This window comes from Elephas maximus, chromosome 8 (genome assembly GCF_024166365.1).
Source record: "Elephas maximus indicus isolate mEleMax1 chromosome 8, mEleMax1 primary haplotype, whole genome shotgun sequence".
In the NCBI taxonomy this organism is placed as follows: domain Eukaryota; kingdom Metazoa; phylum Chordata; class Mammalia; order Proboscidea; family Elephantidae; genus Elephas; species Elephas maximus.
The window spans coordinates 85,768,293-85,790,993 of NC_064826.1; the positions used below are offsets into that span (position 1 = coordinate 85,768,293).

The 22,701-nt window shown below is 42.7% G+C and overlaps 2 protein-coding genes across 7 annotated transcripts in view; one reads left to right on the forward strand and one right to left on the reverse strand.

The window, feature by feature from the left end:
- Positions 1–22,388, reverse strand: part of GSDME (gasdermin E) — a 78,108-nt gene extending 55,720 nt beyond the window's left edge. The window contains exons 1-6 of one of the 6 annotated variants that reach the window (XM_049893410.1): positions 22,245–22,388; positions 19,180–20,644; positions 18,301–18,489; positions 16,928–17,047; positions 8,927–9,156; positions 3,877–4,069 (exon numbers count right to left, since the gene is read on the reverse strand). In XM_049893410.1, the coding sequence (XP_049749367.1) occupies positions 3,877–4,069; positions 8,927–9,137 (404 nt within the window). In that variant the 5' untranslated portion in view covers positions 9,138–9,156; positions 16,928–17,047; positions 18,301–18,489; positions 19,180–20,644; positions 22,245–22,388. Of the gene's footprint in view, positions 1–3,876; positions 4,070–5,887; positions 5,973–8,926; positions 9,157–16,927; positions 17,048–18,300; positions 20,645–22,244 lie in introns of those variants that run through there. The other 5 variants (XM_049893412.1, XM_049893411.1, XM_049893409.1 and 2 more) reach the window with 5 other exon arrangements.
- On the forward strand, positions 3,134–3,406 carry LOC126082087 (cytochrome c oxidase subunit 7C, mitochondrial-like). Its single transcript, XM_049894536.1, has one exon. It carries the CDS (start codon positions 3,134–3,136, stop codon positions 3,404–3,406), a length of 273 nt encoding a protein of 90 aa, XP_049750493.1.
- Positions 22,389–22,701: the final 313 nt, after the last annotated feature.

A 22,701-nucleotide genomic window follows, 5' to 3' on the forward strand; every position in this document is an offset into this window, starting at 1 on the left:
TCTTTCAGAAGGTTTCCATCAAGAATTTTTCAGATAAACATAAAGTTCTCATTCAGGGCGGTAAGATCCAGGTCTTGGAAAGCTCATTCCTATGGAATGTCTTCTTGCCCAGCAATGCTAGAGAGATGTCGTATATGCACACACACTTGCTTTTTCACAGATAGATGATGTTTGTTTTTGAGATTTACACACATTTCACAAACAATAAGACTTAATACTCTGAATTCTGAGGGCTAAAAAAACTTGTATAGAAATGGCAACTTATCTAAATTACCTGAAATAAAAATGACTGACTGCAAATGAGTCCTCAAGAACATACAGTACTGAAGCATCACTAATCACCGCTCCCAAGGCCACCAATGTATATAAAACGGCACCTTATCAGTTCCCGTGATGTTGTGGGAGTCCAAAGATAGGAGACAGTATGAATAAGGCTATGACTAAGTATTATTCCGGTGAGAAATAACACGAATGATCTTATATGATGTCCATCCCAGGTTTGGGAGTCTTCCCTTCCCTCCCCTCACTTACAACTCACCTTTAGTAACAGAACAAAGAAGGGGTTGCTCTGTGATAACACCCCTCTTTGGTTTCTAGGCTTAAATTCATTATCATGCTCCTGGTGTTGCCCCTTCCCCCAATCACCTCCACAATTAATAGGATTTCTGGAGAGTCTTCCCAGGTGATCTCATCCCTGTGTCTGGGGTCCAGGTGAGCAGGATCTCATCCCTGTGTCTGCTCAGGACAGTGCACACTCCACAACACACCAGGTATCCTCAATGGGGGCTAAGATTCATGCCTCTGTCTTTAAATTCTGTGGTACAATTTTAACCACTTTTACCTCAGCCAGTTTCTTTTCTTCACGCTCACTTTAAGCGTGACTTAGAGGAAAGAACAGGAGCTTTGGAGCCAGAAAAACCTGGGTTGAAGCCCAGTTCCAGCACCCAGATTGAGCTATGTGGCTGTGAACAAGTTATTTCTCCTTCCTGAGCCTTAGTTCCCTCAAGTGTAAAAGCAGTTGGGCGTATAGGATAAATGAGATGATATACATAAAGTGACTGGCACAGAGTATATGCTCAGCGGATGCGCCTCCCCCCAGCCCCCATTTCCCCACTTGTGTCTATCGGCTCTAGCCTCTCTCTCTTCGGAATGTTTTCTCAAGTCACTACACACTGATCTCTCCCCATATGCTTCCTCTTGGCAGTATCTTCTATACCCGAATCATGAAGAGTATTTGAAAATCCTTTATCAGGAAACGTGGTTACAGAGCATTGCCAAACTGTGGTTCTTGAAATAGCAATAAGAAGACTGCAAGATAGGCCTGGGCCAGAGACGGCCATCTGAAGACTGAGAAGACAGAGGAGGCCCCTGGACTCTCTCAGCCCTCCTGTCTCCCTCACCCAGTAGAAAGGGCTGCAAACAAAAATAAAAGATGCTGTGAAAATTTCACTTTAGATAAACAACACCGACTTTTCTAGTATGTCCCAAGTATTGCAGCAGAGAAGGAAAGACTGAGGCTACCAGAGAAAGGTGCCAAAGAAACCTGGTGCCACCAGAGAAAGCTTCAAGTTCTCTGACAGAGAAAGGAAACTCCTGCTGAAGTCAGAACTCAGTGTAGTCTGGAGTTCTGGAAAGTGCCAGGAGGCTAAAGAGGCAATCAAACTATGTCCATGGTCTTACAACTCCACGAAGCGTCAGAGGTTACTGGAGAGGTGAAAGGGTTTAAGACCACAGTGGCCCAGTGGCGTTCTCAATCTGTCTACCCAATGCTTGATACATGAGTTTTATGTTATTTTTTACTCATTAATTTCTTTTCCTCTTTTCCCCATTAATTTTTAAACATAATTTCACATAATCCTAAGACTGTTGGGAAAGAGGCGATAAGCCACTCATACTAAATACAAGTGAATTCTCTGAATTTATTTGGATTTGAATTTTCTGTTTTAAAAAAAGAGGGGTGGTTAAATGACATATGAAAACACACATATGTTATCACACAAACTCTTGTCAGGATTGTTGCAATAACCTCCAAATTAGACTCCCTGCTTCCGCCCATTCAATCTTTTCTCAACCCAGCAGCCAGGATGATCCTTCTAAAAAGCAAGTTAGATATGCCACTTTCCTGCTCAAAATCCCCCTCTGGCCCCCCATCTCACTCCGAGTAAGAGTTAAAGTTCTTCCAGTGACCTCTAAGGTCCTTTGTGACCTGGCTGCCTACTCACTGTCCCCTCTGACCTTACCTCCTCCTGCTCTTCCCCAGGCTTACTTTGCGCTAGCCATAGTGGCCTGTGCCCACAACGTTCTTGCTCAGGATATCCCCACGTTCCTCCCCTTCCCTCCATCGTGTCTTTGCTCTAATACAACTTCTCCCTAATGCTTCTCTGACCACGCTTTTAAAAAACATAGTCCCCACTCCTTTAGCCTGACCTCTCCCTGTTCCCTGCCATATTTTTCTCCACACACCTGGTCCCCGTCAACATACTATATATTTTGCATAGTTGTATACTTTCTGTGTTGCTCCATGAGAATGTAAGGCAGAAATTTTGTTTACTGCAGCATCCCAGTGCAAAGAACATGGCACACAGTAGGCACTCAGTAAAACTAGTTATTGAATATTGAATAAGCATAAGATAAAAATATTGATGAGTTATATGGAAGAAAGCCTTGGTGAACTGCTTCTGTAAAGATTACTGTCAAGAAAACCCTACGGAGCAGTTCTACTCGGTAACACATGGGGTCGTCAGGAGTTGGGGCCAACTTACGGCAGGTAACAACAACATAGAACATACTAAGGTAAAATGTACTTGCTGAAACCCAAACACATAAATAAATGTGTGGTTTTCCACTGAAGCCCTTCACTTGTTTTCTTCTTTTCCTAATCAGAAAGTTATAAAGAGCTGGAGGGCATTGTAATTTTCCTACTTCTGGGATTAATATTAAAAAATGCAGGACAGAGCATTTTCACTATGGACATTTTTTATAAGTCATACAGAGTCCCCAGGTGGTGTAAATGGTTAATGTGCTCAGCCATTAACTGAAAAGCTGGAGTTTTGAGTCTTTCCCGAGGTGCCTCAGAAAAAAGGCCTGGTGATCTATTTCCAAAAAATCAGTCACTGAAAACTCTGTGGAGAACATGGTCACAAAAGCAACAGTTGGTACTGCCATTTCTTCCGTCCCCGGTCTCTGCACCTTTTGCAGAGCCTCCAGCAGCGCCGTGCTGGGGCCGCGCATCCATGAGTTTTCCACCTCTGTGGTTCCCAGGAGCCATTATAAGAAGGGCCCAGGGAAGGATTTGCTATTTTCAGTGGAAAACAAGTGTTGTTTACTAATTATCATGATTTTATACTTTGAATCTGGGTTTGCTGCATGTTTCTTTATACTAAGACACCAACCACTTAAAAAATAAGGATGTTTAAGTTCATCCGTGAAACAGGTAAGAAGACAAGCATATTAAAAAGTGCAATCTTTGAAAAATGGATCAAACTCTGTTGAACTCATATACCATAGTGGATATGTTGGCAGATAAACTTACTACACAGGGGGAAAAACCTACAGAGTACAGCTCTGCTCTGACATACATGGGGTCAGCATGAGTTGGAACTGACAAGCGGTGGTTACGATTGATAAAAGTACATCTTTGTCTGAAGTAATGTCCTTTTAAAGTGCTTCCCAAGTAGCCCCTCTTAGGCTACGAACAGGCAAGAAATTTCAGATTAAAGGCATGCTCCCCATAAAGTTTCAGCACAGAGGACATTCAGTAAATATTTGTTGATTGGCAAATTTCCCACCTGTCTCCCTTTTAACAAAGGTCCAACTCAACAACCTTTAAATGTGAGATGTGTCAGAATCCAAAATGCCAAACAGAATTCTCATTACCTCTCAACAGAGTCTCGGATGAGCTGCTGCAAGTCCGCCTCCTGCTTCCTCAGGGTTCCGAATGAAGACTGACTCTCCACGAGGCCTCTGCCTCCAATATTCAGTTTGACCTTCCCAAGCACCGTCTTGATGGTCCCACTCACATGATTTTCAAACTTGCTCTCGTATTTCACGAAGTCCGACTCCACAACCACTGGAATGAACGAGACGTGCAGAGGAATTGGATGACAAGCTGGACACCTCTGAGCCTTGGGTCACCTAGTTTCCCAATCCCGTAGAGACACTTGGGGAACATGGGGCTTGTGTTCAAAATGGAAAGGTGGCAGTCATGCTGTGTGCATGTGTCAAAAGAAAATGGGGCCACCACTTCCGTGAGCTGACTGAGAGCATGGGACAAACTGGTGGCCTGGGGCTCACTGGGTACACTTTTGTTTTGTTTTATTCCAATATATATTAGAATTTTTTATATTAGGAAGGTACACGAAACATATGTGTACAGTTTAATGAAAAATTTTAAAGTGAACACCCATGTAACCATTATTCAGGTCAAGAAACAAGGTGACCATTGAAAAGGAACTACAGTGAAACCTGTGAGAGCCGGAACGCAACAGGACTGCCTTCTTTTTCTGGGTCGCACACGTTTTCTGCCTTTGACAAGGTGCAGTCTTACCACTTTTCTACTGCTTGTTTTAGTGGAAAATATTTGAATTTTCCTTCTCTGACAGGTTTCTGCCTTACACAGTTTCTGGCTTTCACAGATTTTACTATATATGAGAAAGATGGTTAAGCAGAGAGAAAATAGCAGCCCCTGCCCCACGGACCACCTTACTCAGCATCTGGCAGGGCTGCCCCAGCCTTGCCCTGGGGCATCTTCTCTCCCCACCCACCAGTCTTGTGAAACATTCCCCTGGCCTTCATTGCCATCTCCTTGCACACAAGTTCCTTCTTGTATTCATTCTTTCCATATGTGACCTCTGCCTGGTCATTTAATTCTTTATCATGCAATTCTCTATCTTTGCCTTCCTGATAACGTCTGTGGACTTGCCCTCCCTTCTTCCCTCCAACACCATCCTGTAGTACATAAGCTCCCAAATTCTCTCCACCCTTCTTTCCTGGCTTCCCAGGTACTAAGGAATACTCTGCTTCCCCGCCCCCCACCTAGGAACTCTCATGCCCCTCCTCTGGCCATATTCAAGTGATTGCTATCAGATTGTCTTCAAGATTTGCCCTTTTTATCTGGACCCCAAAGATAAATTTCTGATAATCTCATACCTGAACTGTAGCCTTTTCACATGGCTCCAGGTTTCTACTTTTCTCATGTTTAATCTAACCACATACCATCATAAAAGTACTCTTAATTAGTCATCGTCCTTCAGTAAGGAGTCAGCTAGGAACTCCATACTGGGGATCTCTCATTTCTTTGATCAAAGGCTCTCCTTGGCTCCCGGTTGCACTTCATATGGGATTCAAATCCACCCGATTTGAATCTGAAAGGCTTCTTTCCATCTACTCAGTGCCTCCTCTCCCTTCCTCCCCTCCACACCTTTATTTCTTTCTCTCCAGTCAGGAAAACTCACTCCTCAACCAGGATTAATGAGACTTAATCGCCATTCATTACCTTTAGAGTTTACAAAGCAAGGAGCCATCTCCCCACCACTACCAAAAAAAAAAGCTTTAAAAATGCCTCAATTCAAAATCTATTCCTAGTAACATTCACTGACTATAAACACTTTCAGAAATGCTTTTGGAGGCAAGCTAGAGTAATTGTCAAGAGTACAAGATCATACCCTCCCATGAGATGGATTGGCTTGGTGGCTACAACAATGAGCTCAAACATACCAAAGATTGTTAGGATGGTACAGGACTGGACAATGTTTCATTCTGTTATGCATAGGTCATCATAAGTTGGAGTCAACTCAAAGGCAAGTAACTACAACAACAACAATAATATTACTAAATACAACCAGAATGATCCTCAGAAACATGAACAGTGCAACTTGTGCTCACTTACTTTGGACACATCACCAGCGAAGGCCAAACGCTAGAAAAGGAAAATACAGAGAGCAGGGCAGTCCCTCAAACTGGTCCAAAAATGGCTAGAGAGAATGGGGAAAAGAGATGAACTTAGAGTTTTTATTGTGGTTAGGGAATGTGACTAGGGTGAAGGTTCTAGTGTATAGATTGGGGCTTGAATTGTTTGTTTGGTAAAGAAGAGGGTCAACGAAAATGAGGGAAACCCTCAATGTGATAGACTGGCACAACAGACACAGTGAACTCAAACATCAAAGATCATGAAGATGGCACAGGATTGGACAACATTTTGTTCTGTTATGCATAAGGTCACCATGAGTGGGAACTGACTTGATAGCAGCTAACAACGACTACAGTATTACTAGCTGAGACCTTGGGTAGCATTTGTCTCCCTGAAACACAGGTTTCTCATATGTAACTTGAGGGTAATTAATAACTCCTCCCTGGTGGAGTCTATTGCAAGTTGATATATGCAAAGCATGTACTACAGAGCCCAGCACATAGCAAGTGCTCAATCTAGCCAGGACAACATTATTGTCTGACAAGCAGGACAGTCCCAGGTTCAACAAAGTACTAGCCAGACAGAGATTCTACTTTCAGGAATACAGCCATGGTTGCATCCAGGCTTCTTACCACCTGTGGAAACTGTCCCCAAGGCTGACCTCACAGCAGGTGGGGACAATCAAGAGTTTGGCTGTGCACTTTGAAAAGCCAGCCTAAAAGGATGTCATCTGTGCACACTTTTGTGTCAAGTCTCGTCTGCTGGTGGTGGAAGAGAGTAACTGAGGGCACTGCCATGCTATATCTGGGATTGCCAACGATCAAACAACGCCCTCAAACTCCACATCTCTGGGCAACACAAACACACTGAGGTATTGTGTGTGCCAGAAAATAATGAAGCTGAAGCATCTGCTCAGCAGGCAAGGAAGTGACATCATGCTGTCCTCTCATCACAGCCCTAATGCCAATAAGAAACAGGATCAGGGGAGAGTGTTGGCCTCTCGTGATTAGAACACCCAGGGCTTCTCCATCCGTAGTGACTGTGACTAGCCTCATTGATCTTTTAGGATACCTTGAAAGAGGCACTTTGGTAGCACGGAGCAGTTTCAGCACTTAGGGGGTCCATGGTCTATTTGGTGAGTGATTTTTGTCTTGACCCTGCTAACGTTTAGTCATCTTGCCACTCAACGGCAGTTCTACCAGAAATAAAGGACAATAAAATTAATATCAATTCATTTTCCCATTGTTTGGCAGCTCTGATAATGAGCCTGGCTGAAGAGAGCACTGGCAGGAATGCCTGTCTGCAACAGAGTTTGGGGGATTATCTGTAAACTCAAATTATCACCTGGATCGCTCTTCCCCTTTAATACAGATGCTGTCGGAATTAGAGACCTGAAGACCTGAAAGAGGACTCAGACATCATTTAGTCCAATAATTAAGAATTGATTATACTTTCATATATCACCATGTTCCAAGAAGTAACACAGCAATGGTACAAAATCTTCAAAAAGTTCCTCACTTCTGGCCCAGTAATTCTATCTCCAGGAATCTATACAAAGGCAGCTGCTTACGCAGAAAAATAATTCAAACAAAATGTTCATTGCAGCTTCGTTTATTAAGCCCTAAATTGGATCGGTTAAACAAATGACGATGTATACACACAATAGAATACCTCGTTTGTTAAAACAGTATTAGAAAATATTTAAACCTATACAGGAAACCTTACATAAGGTTAAATAAAAATAAATGAATATATAAAATTATACATAGTGTGTTTCCAACTTTGTTTTAAAATATTAGATGCATAGGAAAAAAGACTGCAATCTAAGAGTTAGTTAACAATTGAAGGTGGAATTTTGTTGATTTTTTATTTTCTTCTTCATTTCTCTCTATACTTTATAAATGCTTTACTGAAATAAACAGTTTAACTCCAGTTTTGATGTTTGATTGCTGTTATGGATTGCACTGCGTTCCCCCAAAAATATGTGTTATAAATCCTAACCCCTATACCTGTGGATGTAAGATTTTGGGAATAGGGTTTTTTTCTGTTACATTAATGAGCCATATCAGTTTAGGGTGTGTCTTAAACACAACCACTTTTGAGATACAAAAGGAGAAGATTAGGCACAGAAGCAAGCAAGCATAAACAGGGGAAAGATAGATGCCACTTGGAGATTCCCCCAAGGAACTCTTAAGAAGAACACTATAGGAGCTGAGACAAGGATTTTCCCCCAGAACGGACACAGGGAGCCCTCCCTTAGAGCCAGCACCCTAAATTTGGACATTTAGCCTCCTACACTGTGAAAACATAAATGTCTGTTCACTAAAGCCACACACTTGTGGTATTTCTGTTATAGCAGCACTAAGAAGCTAAGACAACTGCTGACAGCTTTCAAATTCTACCGTTCCCCTTTCCCCTTCTGCTCCACTTCTGGGTAAGCTAGTAAGAAAGCTCAGGTACTTGCTCCTTTGGTGCTGGAAGGACATTCAAACCACGCAAGCTCCAGTCTAAACACTGGAACCTTCCCCCCTAATCCTACCCCCTAACCACAATAAAAACCCCAAGCCCCTCTCTTTTCCCCACTCTCTCTAGCCATTTTTGGATGAGCTTGTGGGCCTGCCCTGCTCTCCCCAGAAAGCCTCATTACATGAGTAATAAACCATTTCATACCTTCTTGGTACATATTTGGCATCACTAGCCTCAACATCTGAACCAAATCTGGGGTCGGGGATCCATCCCATCTCCGTGGAATGCCTACATCTAAAACGAGCATGTCTTACTTTTACACCAAAAACTGAAGTACTTAAAAAAAAAAAAAATAATAAAGCTGTAACTTTTCGTGTCAGCCAGGCCTGCACCATTTTCTTCATTTTCAAGAAAGCACATATTTTAAGACAGCAGTCCAAGAAACAGGAGAATTTGTTATAAGGTAGCAACTCTGGATTCAAGACAACACGTGTCTAGAAGAACCATCTTCTATTCTGGGGCTAATTGTAGAATATACCTGAAGAAACATACCTGGACTCAGAAATGGATCTTCTATAAGTACATCTCCAATGGTAACAGATAAAAATTGGTACTTGGGTCTCTGCCACCACCAGAATCTCTTCTTTTTGGTCACCAGACTTAGAAGTTGTATCTTATCAGAGTCATTCAAGTTCGATACTGCAATCAAGTTACCACCAGCATCAACTTCTCTAAGAAAATTCCTTGTTGCCTTGGCAAACATTTCGATGGCTCCAAATTACCTGAAAAAATAAGGTTCTCCCAAAGTCAATAAGAAGTTACTATTTTGAGGCTTTTGTTTTAAAATTACCTCATTTCTCCCTAGCCTCAATCGGTTCACAATGAAATAATACCTTATCTCTGGAAAAGCCTCTAGTTTGAGTTCAGCTGATGACAAAGAAATCATATTGAGATATTGAAAGAGAATATGTGCACCAGTCAGCATAGGCTAGGTTATGCTTCAGAAAAAAAATCACCCAAATCTTAGGGGTTGATTAACTACGAAGGTTTTTTTGTGGTTTATACTATATATCCAACACAGGGCGAGAGGAGACCTTTGCTCATGATAGTGATTCAGGGATCCAGACTAATGGGACAGCCTCCATCTTGGGCATTATTGGTCATCATCCAACAAGAAAGAGAGTTCTGGAAGGTCTCATACCATCAATTAAATGTTCTGGCCCAAAAGTGACACACGTCATGTCTATTCACAACTTATCAGAACCAGTCACATGACTACCTCAATATGTATCTTAGTTATGACTACTTCTTTGAAGAATGAAACATACTTTTTCTCTATACTGTGTGATTTCTCCTGTTCAGAAATGAAAAGCACTAATTTTTACTTTTTAACCAGGAAAGAAGGAAGTACAATCATGCTTCAGATGGAAGAAAAAAGAAAATACATTGGAAGATATAAAAAAGTATGCTGTATTCAGTGGAAGCATAGACTATTCAGTAAATGGCGTTAGAGCAACTGGGTAAGCATCGGGAAGAAATAAAGTCAGATCCCCATCTCACACCACACACAAGAACAAATTCTCAATGGATTAGAGGAAAAATGAAACCATTAAAACTAGAAAAAAAAATATGGACAAATATTTATATCATTGTCAGATAAGATGGACATTTAGAAATATAACACAAAAAGTGGAAACCAAATTGAAAGCAATCGATAGTCTCAGCTATATGGATATAACATGAAAATTTTAATAGTAAATCATTGTAAAATACAAAAGGCAAACTGAGAAATACTTGCAATATTTATGACTGAGGTAGAATCCTTAATGTATAAAACATTTTTACAAATGAATTTTTTTAAAGCACTGCAATAGAAACATGGGCAAAGGTTATAAACAAAGATTTAACACACATATAGATTGCACTTAGCCTATACATGCACACACTCTCACATACACAGATGTATGTGTGTGTGTATACATACATGTAAAATCATATTACTCAAAAAGTACAAATTGAAATAACGTTTTTAAAGCTATCCAGGGTCAAAAATTAAAATGTCTAAAAACCCCATATGAGTTTAAGGACAAGAGCTATGTTTTATTTGCATTTTTACCCTGGTGCCTGGGACAGTCACATGGGCCCTAAAAAGAGAATTAAGAGCTGAAAGTAATCTTAGACCTTAACTAGCTCAACCCACTTTCTTTAACAGGAATCTCCTCTAGTGCATCAGGGAACATTTGCCCTTCTTATCACTATTACCATACCTGTTGCCGTCTAGTCGATTCCTACTCATAGCAACCCTATAGGATAGAGTAGTACTGCCCCATAGAGTTTCCAAGGACGGATAGTGGATTTGAACTGCAGACCTTTTGGTTACCAGCCGTAGCTCACTGTAGCTCTTAACCACTGTGCCACAGGGCTTCCCAAACCAAACCCATTGCCATGGAGTCAGTTCCAACTCATAACCACCCTATAAGACAAAGCAGAACTGCCCCACAAGCTTCCATGGAGCGGCTGGTGGAGCCAAACTCCTGACCTTTTGGTTAGCAGCCAAAGCTCTTAACCACTACACAACCAGGCCTCCCTCCAATCACTAGTTCTTCTCTAAGTACATTTTCTTAGATTATTTTGAAGTAGTAGCTACCTAATCTCATTTGATAAAGAGTGAACTGCAAAGAACAACTAAATATGCTTATTCTCCTATCTCTAATTAATCCCTCACTATACTTACCATAACAAGCTTGCATGAAATGGAACACTCATTTATTCATTCACCAAATCCTTTATTGAGCCATTCACTGAGTCATTTATTAATTATCTTTGAATACTGACTATGCCCCAGCTACTGTGTTTAAGCATGTCGGATACAGAGATTTAAAAAAAAAAAAAAAGTCTCTCTCTTCAGAGAGTGACACGACAGAGAAGTAAACAGGCAAGTTCTTTGTTAGATACTATCATAGACTGCTTTGGGGGAAGCACCAAGAAGATGACATCTAAATCCAGTCTGGACCAATAAGCAACACCATGATAAATGGAGGGAAGATTGAAGTTGTCAATGATTTCATTTTACTTGGATCCACCATCAACATCCATGGAAACGCTGTCAAGAAATCAAAGGACACATTGCATTGAGCGAATCTGCTGCAAAAGACCTCTTTAAATTCTTAAAAAGAAAGATATTCCTTTAAGGACTGAGGCATGCCTGACCCAAGCCATGGTGTTTTCAATCGCCTTGTAAGCACTGAAAGCTGGGCAATGAATAAGGAAGACTGAAGAAGAATTGATGGCTTTGAATTAGGGTGTTGGCAAAGAATATTGAATATAACACGGACTGCCAAAAGAATGAACAAATCTGTCTTGGAAGAAGTACAACCAGAATGCTCCTAGGAAGCAAGGATGGTGAGGCTTTGTCTCAAATACTTTGGACATGTCATCAGGAGGGACCGGTCCCTGGAGAAGGGCATCATGCTTGGTAGAGAGCAAAAAAGAGGAAGACACTTAACAAGATCGGTTGACACAGTGGCTGCAACAATGGGCTTGTCAAGAATAATGATTGTGAGGATGGCGCAGAACCGGGCAGTGTTTCGTACTGTTGTACATAGGTTTACTACAAGTCAGAACTGACTCGACGGCACCTGACAACAACACCAGCAACAATGAATCCAACTAGAGAGAGGTATGGGGTCACAGAAGTCCTTTAGAAGCAGCTGGCATTCAAGCTGTATTTTGTAGGCTAAGTAGAAGTAAGACAGGCAAACGAGGGCTGTGAGGGCACTCTGGCAGAGGAGCAAAAATTACAAAAGCACAGAGTTTGCAGGTGGTGGAAGAGTAGGGGAAATAGTACAAGGCAAGATTTGTTACCAGCCAACTCATGACGGTCCAGAAGACACTGTATTGTGTTGAGATGGCCAACCACCATTTCCTTGACAGACCTGGAATTGCTTAAAAAGCTCTGGGATTGATGCCTGCAATGGAATTCTAGCATGGCATTCTAGAATGGCAAAAGGCAAAGGACAAGGCTGAGGAGGCCTCCGGTCCAGGTCCTCAAGGTCCATGCCTCCTCTGCTGAGGAGACAGGCAGCAGAAGCCACTAGAGTATTTAAGTATGGAGCAATGTGATCAGAATGGCCATTTAAAAGATCACCTTGAAGCAAAATAGGAAGTGGACTGGAAGGGAACAAGATTAGAGATAGACAAGAAATGATGAGATCCTGAACCATGTCAGTGGCATAAGTATAGAAAAGATTTGGTGGTTTTTTTCAGAACTCTGGTTGGATTTGCAGGTGGTGATGAACGAAAGGAACCTCTCTAGGATGTCCTCCAGGTCTCTCAAGTGTGGGTTGAGTGATGGGAGGAAGATCCCAGTTACCAAGAGAGAGAAGAAGCAGATTGATAAGGTCATTAGGCAATAACTGCTGAGATTGTATCTAGGATACCAGTACCAGTTGCCATCAAGTTGATTTCAACTCATGGCAACCCCACATGTGTCAGAGTAGAAGTGTGCTTCACAGGTTTTCAATGACTGATTTTTCAGAAGTAGATCCCCAGGCCTTTCTCCCAAGGTGCCTCTGTGTGGACTTGAACCACCAGCCTTTCAGTCAGCAGCAGAGCACTCAGCCATTTGTGCAACCCAAGGACTCCGTATCTAGGATAAGTTCTGGGATTTATATTGCCAAAAGCAAGGAAAGAACCTTTAACAACAGCAACAGAAACAGAGTTTCCCCAGTGATCTGTGGGAATTCATCCTGTTGTCCCACGAGAAGAGCACAGCAGCGTCTGTCTCAGTTTACCACTGGTGTCAGAGTGTCTATTTTTATGGTTTCTATTCTTTTCTGGGACAAGCTGAAAGGGAGTTTGCTCACTTGCCTTCAGATCAAACAGGTGACTCTAGAAGCCAAATCAGGCATGCCATTGAAAAACAAAACTAAATCAAATAAAACCCATCTGTTGTGGGCAGTGAAGTCTTAGTGATGACACCAATCCTCCCATGAGCAATTGATTAGAGAGTGAAAAAAGGGAAATCCTAAATTAATTTTTATTTTTTTCTCATCTAACATCAAACACAGCTCCATTTGCCTTCTTAACAAGATGAGATGCTTCATGGAGTGTTACTGGAGATGGCTATTGCTTCTGTAGATTTTTATCAGAATCAGAATATTCAGTCAATCATGGAACTCTAAGAATATTCTCCTTGTGAAATAAATTAGAGCTTTGTTATTATTAATATACATTATTAATATACATAATAAATTTACATGGCCCAAAAATCTAAACTATGTAAAAAGATATACATTGAAAAAGCACATTGCTGCCCATGTCCTACCTACCTTTTAACTCCCCCCTGCTTCAGATAACCACTTACATTAGCTTCATGTTTCCTTACACAGACACAAGTAAAAAATAACCTACATGTGGTTCTGCACCTTGCTTTTGGTTATGTAACAATATGTCCTGAAGAAGTACCTTCTTCTTTACAGTTACATAGTACTCCATACTCCATAGTTTATTTAACCTGTCCCCTAAGAAAACAAAACAAAACCAATTGCCACTGCACTGATTCTGACTCATGGTGACCCCATATGTTGCAGAGTAGAACTGAGCATAAGGTTTTCAATGCTGTGACTTTTCATAAGTAGATTGCCAGGCCTTTGTTCCTAGGTGCCTCTGGGTGGATTCAAACCACCAAACTTTTGGTTACAGCCAAGAATTCAACCGTTTGCACCAGCCTGTCCCTGAGTTCTAGGTTATTTCTAAAATTTTGTTATTAGAAAAAATGGCACACTAACTATTTCTATATGTGTTTGTTCTTCATATCTGGGCAAGTGTATCTAAAGGGTAGATACTTAGAAGAGGGATTGCTAGATGAACAGGTAAATGCATCTATAAGTTCAGTAGGCGATGTCAGATGTCCCTTCATAGTGGCTATACCATTGTGCAGTCTCACCAGAGATACACGAAAATGTCAGTCCCAGCAACAGAGTGTGTAATCAAGCTTTTGATTTTGCCAGTCTAGTAGGTGAGAAACAGTATTTCAGTATAGTTTTAGGCTATGTAATTTTAATATAAATGAAATACAGCATCTCTTATCTCGCTTAAAAGCTTGTTGTAGTTTTTCTTTAAATGTTTGTGTCTTTCGCTCGTATTCTATTTGTTCCCCCCACCCCCTTTATTTCTGGAAACTTTTGATATAATAGATATCAGCCAAGATATAGGCTAGAAATTCAGTACAAAAGATTTGATAACGTGGCACTGGGAGACAATAAGCTGCTACTGTCAGTCTCAAACATCTAAAGTAACTGGTCCAATTACTGGCATGAATCAAAAAAAACAGAAAATAACAAATGTTGGAGAGGCTACGGGGAAATTGGAATTCTTATGCACTGCTGATGGGAATGCAAAATGGTACAACCATTTTGGAAAATGACATAGTGCTTCCTTGAAAAGTTAGAAATAGAAATACAATTTGATCCAGCAATCCCATTCCTAGGAATATATCCTAGAGAAATAAGAGCTGTCACAAGAATAGACATATGGACACCCATGTTCATCGCAGCATGATTCACAATAGCAAAAAGATGGAAACAACCTAGGTGTCTATCAACATATGAATGGATGAACAAACTATGGTATACACAAACAATGGAGTGCTACGCAACAATAAACAACAATGATGAATCTGCAAAGCATCTGATAACAGGGATGAATCTGGAGGGCATTATGTTGAGTAAGTCAATCACAAAAGGACAAATATTGTATGAGACCACTACTATAAGAACTCATTAAAAGATTTTACACACAAAAAGAAACAATCTTTGATGGTTACCAGGGAGGTAAGGGGAGGGAAAAACACTAACTAGACAATAGAAAGTGGTAACTCAGTGAAGAGTAAGACAGTACACAACACTCAGGATGCCATCACAACTTGAGGAAGGCAAGGTCATGGAAGCTTCATAGACATACCCAGACTCCCTGAGGGACCAAATTACTGGGCTGAGGGCTGTGGGGACTATGGTCTTGGGAACCGTTATCTCAATTGGCATAACATAGTTTATAAAGACAGTGTTCTACATTCTACTTTGGTGAGTAGCATCTGGGGTCTTAAAAGCTTGTGAGTGACCATCTAAGATACTCCACTGGTCTCACCCTGTCTAGACCAAGGGAGAATAAAGAAAACCAAAGACACAAGGGAAAGATTAGTCCAAAGGACTAATGGACCACGAGTACCAGAGCCTCCACCAGACTGAGTCCAGCACAACAGATGGTGCCTGGCTACCACCACCAACTGCTCTGATAGGGAGCACAGTAGAAGGTCCTGGACAGAGCTGGAGAGAAATATAGAACAAAATTCTAACTCAAAAAAAAAAAAAAAAAAAAAACGAAAGGCCAGATTTACTCATCTGACAGGGACTGGAGAAGCCCCAAGAGTATGCCCCCTGTACACCCTTTTAGCTCAGTAATGAAGTCATTCCCGAGGTTCACCCTTCGGCCAAAGATTAGACAGGTCCATAAAATGAAACAAGACTAAATGGGCACACCAACCCAGGGGCAAGAACAAGAAGGCAGAAGGGGACAGGAAAGCTGGTAATGGAAAACCTAAGGTCAAGAAGGGGAGAGTGTTGACACGTAGTGGGTCTGGTAACCAATGTCAGAAAACAACATGTGTATCAACTGTTTAATTACAAGCCAATTTGCTATGTAAACCTTCATCTAAAGTATAATAAAAATAAAACAATACATTAAAATGAAAATAAATAAAACATTTATTTTTGGCAAAAATAAAATAAAATAAAGTAACTGGTCTAGCTAAGAGAAACGAAATAACACGTCCAGGTCCAACTAAAACCAAGGGCCTAGAACCCAAGTTGGCTGACACAGACAAGCAAATTCCATCTCAGTTAGCCAGAAGAAGGCTTCAAATTCAAACTTGTGGAATGTACCAACATGAAAGTATATGAAAGTGGCCTAGAGGGGAGATATAGCTCAAATTGCTCATGGCCAAAAACTCACTGCACATCACAGGTAAAACACAGATCCTGGGGCACTGACACAGGGCCTTAAAAATTATATTAACAAAGCGTCCTTACACACCTGTTTAATCTGGCTTCTCAGCTCAAAGCAGGTTAGAACTCAGAGGGCCACGGTAAATATGGTAAGGACAGTCTAACTTGGGTCAGACTCCTTGACAAGAAACCGGAGGAAACAGACCAAGAAAGCAAGATGATGACAAAGAATTAACAAGGTACTGGGACTGTCAGCTTGTTGGAACAAAGAATCCTAAAAACAGTCACCAAGGCCATGACTGCATGAGAAGATGCTAACATCACTTGAACCTGTCCTTAAGACCAATTCAGAGTCATGGGATTATCAAGTCTGTAAGTGGAAGAGATCCAGTTCTTCCGAACACCCCATTTAGGTTTCTTCTGCAGGGCAGCTTTGGTTGGTCATTGGGCCTGTTTGAACAGTTCTAGGGAAGAAATCTCAACATTGAAATAGTAGGCATTGTCCACATTTTCCAGACGTGGAAACTGAATTTCAAAGATGTTAACTTACCCAAGATCATGAGAAAGAGAAAAACAGTCTTGGTATCTGGGATCTGGCCTGGTACTCTCAGCTGGGCCCTGGTGTTGCTAGGACATGGCCTGTCACTCACAACTAGGCCCCGGTGTTCTCCTGTTGAACATGAACAATTTTACTGTAATTATGATTATACATAATTATGTCTAAACACAGACAAAACAAGCACATTGTCCAAACAACAAAAATGACCAAACAGCCCCTCTCCTGGCTAATGAGTAACTGCTGCTTCTTTATCAATTACAGCTTTAAAACCAACCAAGCCAGTTGCCTTTGAGTCAATTCTGACTCACAGCAAGCCTACAGGACAGAGTAGAACTGCCCCATAGGGTTTCCGAGAAGTGGCTGGTAGATTTGAACCGCCAGCCTTTTGGTTAGTAAACGAACACTTAACCACTGCGCCAATCACAGCTTTAGCCTCACTGTAATCTGTCCTCCCAATAGATAAGATTTATTAAGACTCCCAATCATAGAATTTCCCCCACTTCCTAACAGCATCCAATCCAGAGGAATGGCCTGCTTGCTTAAATCCTCCACAAAATCACCTACCATAAGCCTAAATCCTATAGTAGGTCCTTTCTAACACCTTCTTACTGAGACACCCTATGTTCCCCATGGTGTGAGGTCTCTCTTACTGCAATGAACCCAGCCTATTCAACTGAAAGTGTGTTCCCCATGGTCTTTGGCTGGAGGTCATTGACAGTCATGCAGAGAATTAGTGGTGAGCCAAGACTTCAACCGAGGTTCACCTGATGTCAAAGCCTGTGCTCTTGACCACCCTGCTTAGCTTTCTGTTCAGCAGTTTTTATTTTTGTTTTCTTGGTTTGGTTTTGGGCTACATATGATTCACACTGTAAAGGTAAGATGTATGCTTGAAAGGTAAACATTTTTGTAGGAAACAAAAAGCATTGCTGTGGAACATATTATTTCCTCACTTTCTGGAGAAATGAGACTTTGCTGTACTTGTCTCACCTTAACAAGTTCAGCACATTTTGAATTATTTTTAGTTTTCTAAATAACAAAGTAAAATTGAGCCAGTTAAATTAAACATAGGTGTCATCCTTTTACATCTTTCTGTACTTACAGCCCAGTACCTGAGCTCATTTCTAATGAGAAGACAAAAAAAAAGTACTCTATCATATGTGAAATAAAAAATATGATGGTTACAAACCAGGATTAGCTTAAAAAAGGAGCCGGTGAGGTGGAAAAAGCTTTTGGGAGGTGGAGTTGATATGAAAAGAGAAAAACTGGCTAAGAATGGTATCTTAGGCAGGCTTCTCTAGAGAAGTAAAACCAGTAAAGTAAACAAATGTATATAGAGAGAGATTCGTATCAAGGAAACAGCTCACACGACTGTAGAGGCTGAAATGTCCCAAGGCCTTGTATCAGGATAGAGGTTTCTCTCAATTCATGCAGCCTCGGGGGCTGGTGAATCCAAGATTGGCAGGTCAGGGTGCAAGTCTCCTGCTCTCAGGCTGTGAAGATCAATGAATTCCAGATCTGCAGATAAGCTAAGATATAGCTCAAGTCCCAAGAGCCTGAAGTCAGACGAACGAGAGGCAGCACAGGATCCAGAGTCAGCAAAAAAGCCAGAATGTCTGCTTATATTGGGATGCAGGCCACACCCCCAAGGAAATTCCCTTTCAACTGATTGGCTACTCACAGCAGATTCAATCATGGGAGTGATCAAATATAAACACTGAGAATTATGGCCCAGCCAAGCTGACACACAATCTTAACCATCACAGTCTACCCCTTGTCAACTTGGTACATGTACACATCTCCTTAAACCATACATAATCCCTGAATAAAGACAATTATAAAGTTATAATTGCACCTAACATGATAAAACTAACATGCATACAACTGAAAACACACTAGCCCTGTTTACACCTTAGAAGAAAACAAAAATATTTGATGCACACATACAAAGCAGAAATACTCATAACAATTACAGTATTCGTTTCTGCAACTGGTCACGTGGCTGTAACTGGTATTTAGAACTACCTTCTTCCACCACCCATTCCATATTCCCTTTCCCCTCAGCAAGCACCTCAGCTGGTCATGGTTTTTTGTCTGGTGGGGTGACCAAAACCTTCATTCCTGGGTCATTAATAGTCCTGTCGGAATTGGGTTGCTGTAGTTTTCCATTGACTTTAAACACAGGGCATGGTAGTACTAAGAGATGCCTAAGAGATCTTCTGCATTCCAGACATACTCTTCTTTACCTCCATTATGTAATATCAATCCAACTTCCTCTTGGTAATCAGGATCAATCACACCAGCCGGTATGATAACTCCCTTCCTTGCCTGTTGATCCAGAGACATAAGGAGCCGAAAGTGGCCAGGTGGCATTCTTAGCTTCCAGTTCAATGGAATCAGTGATGTGCTTCCAGGTGGGAGCATTCCTCCCTTTGGAACTAAGACCTCTAGATCTGCAGAGCATAAGATCGCGGGGACAGGAAGCAAAAATCTTGCGAGTGGGTTGCTAAGGGTAACGGTGAGTGGTGCCACTTCCATTTCCACACCTTGATTCCTGGACCCACGAATCCTGGCTGTGGGAGAAACAGTACCATATATTGGACACTGGTTTAAAGCAAATACAGCCTCCTGGAGAACACTGCCCCAACCCTGCAAGGTATTGCCACCTAGCTGGCACTGTAACTGTGTCTTTAGAAAGCCATTCCATCGTTCTATCAAGCCAGCTGCTTCAGGATGATGAGGAACATGGTAAGACCTGTGAATTCCATGAGCATGGGCTCACTGCCACACTTCATTTCCTGTGAGGTGAGTCCCTTGATTTGAGGCAATGCTGTGTGGAATACCATGACAGTGGATAAGGCACTCTGTAAGTCCATGGATGGTAGTTTTGGAAGAAGCATTGCGTGCAGGGAAGGCAAATTCATATCTAGAGTAAGTATCTATTCCAGTAAGAACAAAACGCTGCCCTTTCCATGACGGAAGTGGTCCAATGTAACCAACTTGCCACCAGGTTGCTGGCTGATCACCTTTAGGGATGGTGCCATATTGGGGACTCAGTGTTGGTCTCTGCTGCTGGCAGATTGGGCACTCAGCAGTGGCTGTGGCCAAGCCTTGGTGAGTGGAAGTCCATGTTGCTGAGCCCATGAATAACCTCCATCCCTGCCATCGTGGCCACTTTGTTCATAAGCCCATTGAGCAAAGATAGGAGTAGCTGGGGAAAGAGGATGACTGGTTTCCACAGAATGTGTCATCTTATTCACTTGATTGTTAAAATCATCCTCTGCGGAGGTTACCCTTTGGTGAGCATTCACAGGAGACACAAATATCTTCACTTCTTTGGCCCATTGGGAGAGGTGTATCCACATACTTCTTCCCCATAAATCCTTGTCTCCAATTTTCCAGTCATGTTCCTTCCATGTCCCTGACCATCCAGCCAAACCATCGGCCACAGCCTATGAATCAGTATACAATCACACATCAGGCCATTTCTCCTTCCAAGCAAAGTGAACAATCAGGTGCACTGCTGGAAGTTCTGCCCATTGAGAGGATTCCCCTTCACCACTGTCCTTCAGGGAGGTCCCAGAAAGGGGCTGTAGTGCTGCTGCTGTCCACATTTGAGTGGTGCCTGCATATCCTGCAGGACCAGGTACGGGTTTTCTCTTCTTCAGTCGACTGATCATAAGGAACTTCCCGTGAGGCCATAGGTGCAGACTGGGAGATGGAAGGTAATCACATATAAATACTGAGAATCATGGTCCAACCAAGTTGACACACAATCTTAACTATCACAAATAGAAAAGAACCCTCCAGGTGCATCCAGCCAAGTTGACACACAATCTTAACTATCACAAATAGAAAAGAACCCTCCAGGTGCCCTGGAGGTCCAGAAAAAACAAAGAAAAAAGCACTTGGAAAATGTAAAGCTTCCTCTTAAAACAGACGAAATAAGGGACAGCAGGCTAGGAATTTGGGTTAGTTCTCAAATATGCCTAATTGTCTGGGCTCAACTCCTCTGGGACATTTTTCATAAGAACAGCTTGTTGGTGGGTGGATTTTGAAAACGACTTATGTACTCCACATTTATTCAGCTTCTCCAACTCCACAGCACTTTTTTACATTCCACTCTGCCTGGGTCATCTGTTTGTTTCTGTTTCTCCGTGAAGGTAACAATGCCAAGACATCCATCCCTCTCTTCACTTTTTTTTTTTTTTTTTAAAACTATAGGTGAAGGTTTACAGAACAAACTAGTTTCTCATTAAACAGTACACATATTGTTTTATGACATTGGTTAACAACCCCACGACATGTCAATACTCTCCCTTCTCAACCCTGGGTTCCTTGTTACCAGCTTTCCTGTTTCCTCCTGCCCTCTAGTCCTTGACTCTGGGCTGGTGTACCCCTTTAGTCTCATTTTATTTTATGAGCCTGTCTAATCTTTGGCTGAAGGGTGAACCTCAGGAGTGACTTCACTACTGAGCTGAAGGGGTGCCTGGGAGCCATACTCTCAGGGTTTCTCCCATCTCTGTCAGGCTAATAAGTCTGGTCTTTCTTTCTGAGTTAGAACTTTGTTCTACATTTTTTTCCAGCTCTGTCTGGGACCCTTTATTGTGATCCCTGTCAGAGCAGTCAGTGGTGGTAGCCGGGCACCATCTAGTTGTGCTGGACTCAGTCTGGTGGAGGCTCTCATCCACTGTTGTGAACAGAGTTGCGGCTCAAAAAGCGATTCTTTTTTGAAGTCTAAAACAAATGCCCTTCTAAGCACAGCCCTCTAGTCTTCCCCTCTCTTTGATGCAGATGAGAAAAGAAAGGGTCGTAGTCCACAGGTTGGGCCAAAGGAAGTCATGCGTGCCGGCAGGTGTTAAAAGTCATAAACACACAAGCCATTAAAAGTCATACACACACACACACACGCTGTTAAAAGTCACACACACACACCCCCTGCCAAGGCCTTAGCAGCTCCCAGAGGAGAAACCGGAAGACAAAGAATGAAGGCGTACAGGGGAGGCCCTTGCAACATCCAAGGAAGAAGTGGCAGTGGGGAATGGGGAGGAGTAGAGATGGTGAGTGGGGTACCGGGGAAGGGACAGGATTATGGGATGGGGGCTGAGGTTGGTAATGTGAAAAGGGATGGGAGCCCGATGGGGCCAGCTGTTCCAGCTGCTGGGCAGCCAGACCTCCTTAGGAGGGAGAGAAGAAAGGAGTGTCCCAGAGAGAAACGAGACGCACACACTTGGCTTCGCTCGGCCTGGACGCCCAGAGAACAGAGCAGGAGCCCCCGCCGGGCCCGCAGTCCGCCTGGCCGTGCACTTACCCGCGCACCCGGCCTGACGGCCCTGCAGCCGCGCGCTTTCTGCCCGGCGCTGGCCGGAGTCGGAAGAGCTCCCGCCGGGCGGGGGCTCGGGAAGCAGGCGGGAGGGGCGGCTGGAGACCTTCGCTCTGTTCCCGCCTCCTACCGTCGCGGGGCTGCGCGGCCGGGAGAGGCGGAGCTGAGGCACTGGCCGCTGTGGCGCTGCGAGGCCGGGAGGAGGGGGGCGCGGTCGGGAGAGACCAGCGAGAGCGAGCCAAGGGGTGCGGGCTTCAGCCTGGGTGCGGCCCAGCAAGGCTGCTTGAGGCCAAAAAGGCCCATATCTAACTGGTTGGTTCCGTTTCTTCGTGTGACTCCACCGGAGCTGGGTCGCTTATGCTTTAACCAAAGTCCCCAGGCACTGGAAATGTTAGGGCCTCACCTGAAAGTGAGCTCGGCCTTTCATAAAGGCTTCTCCTCCCAC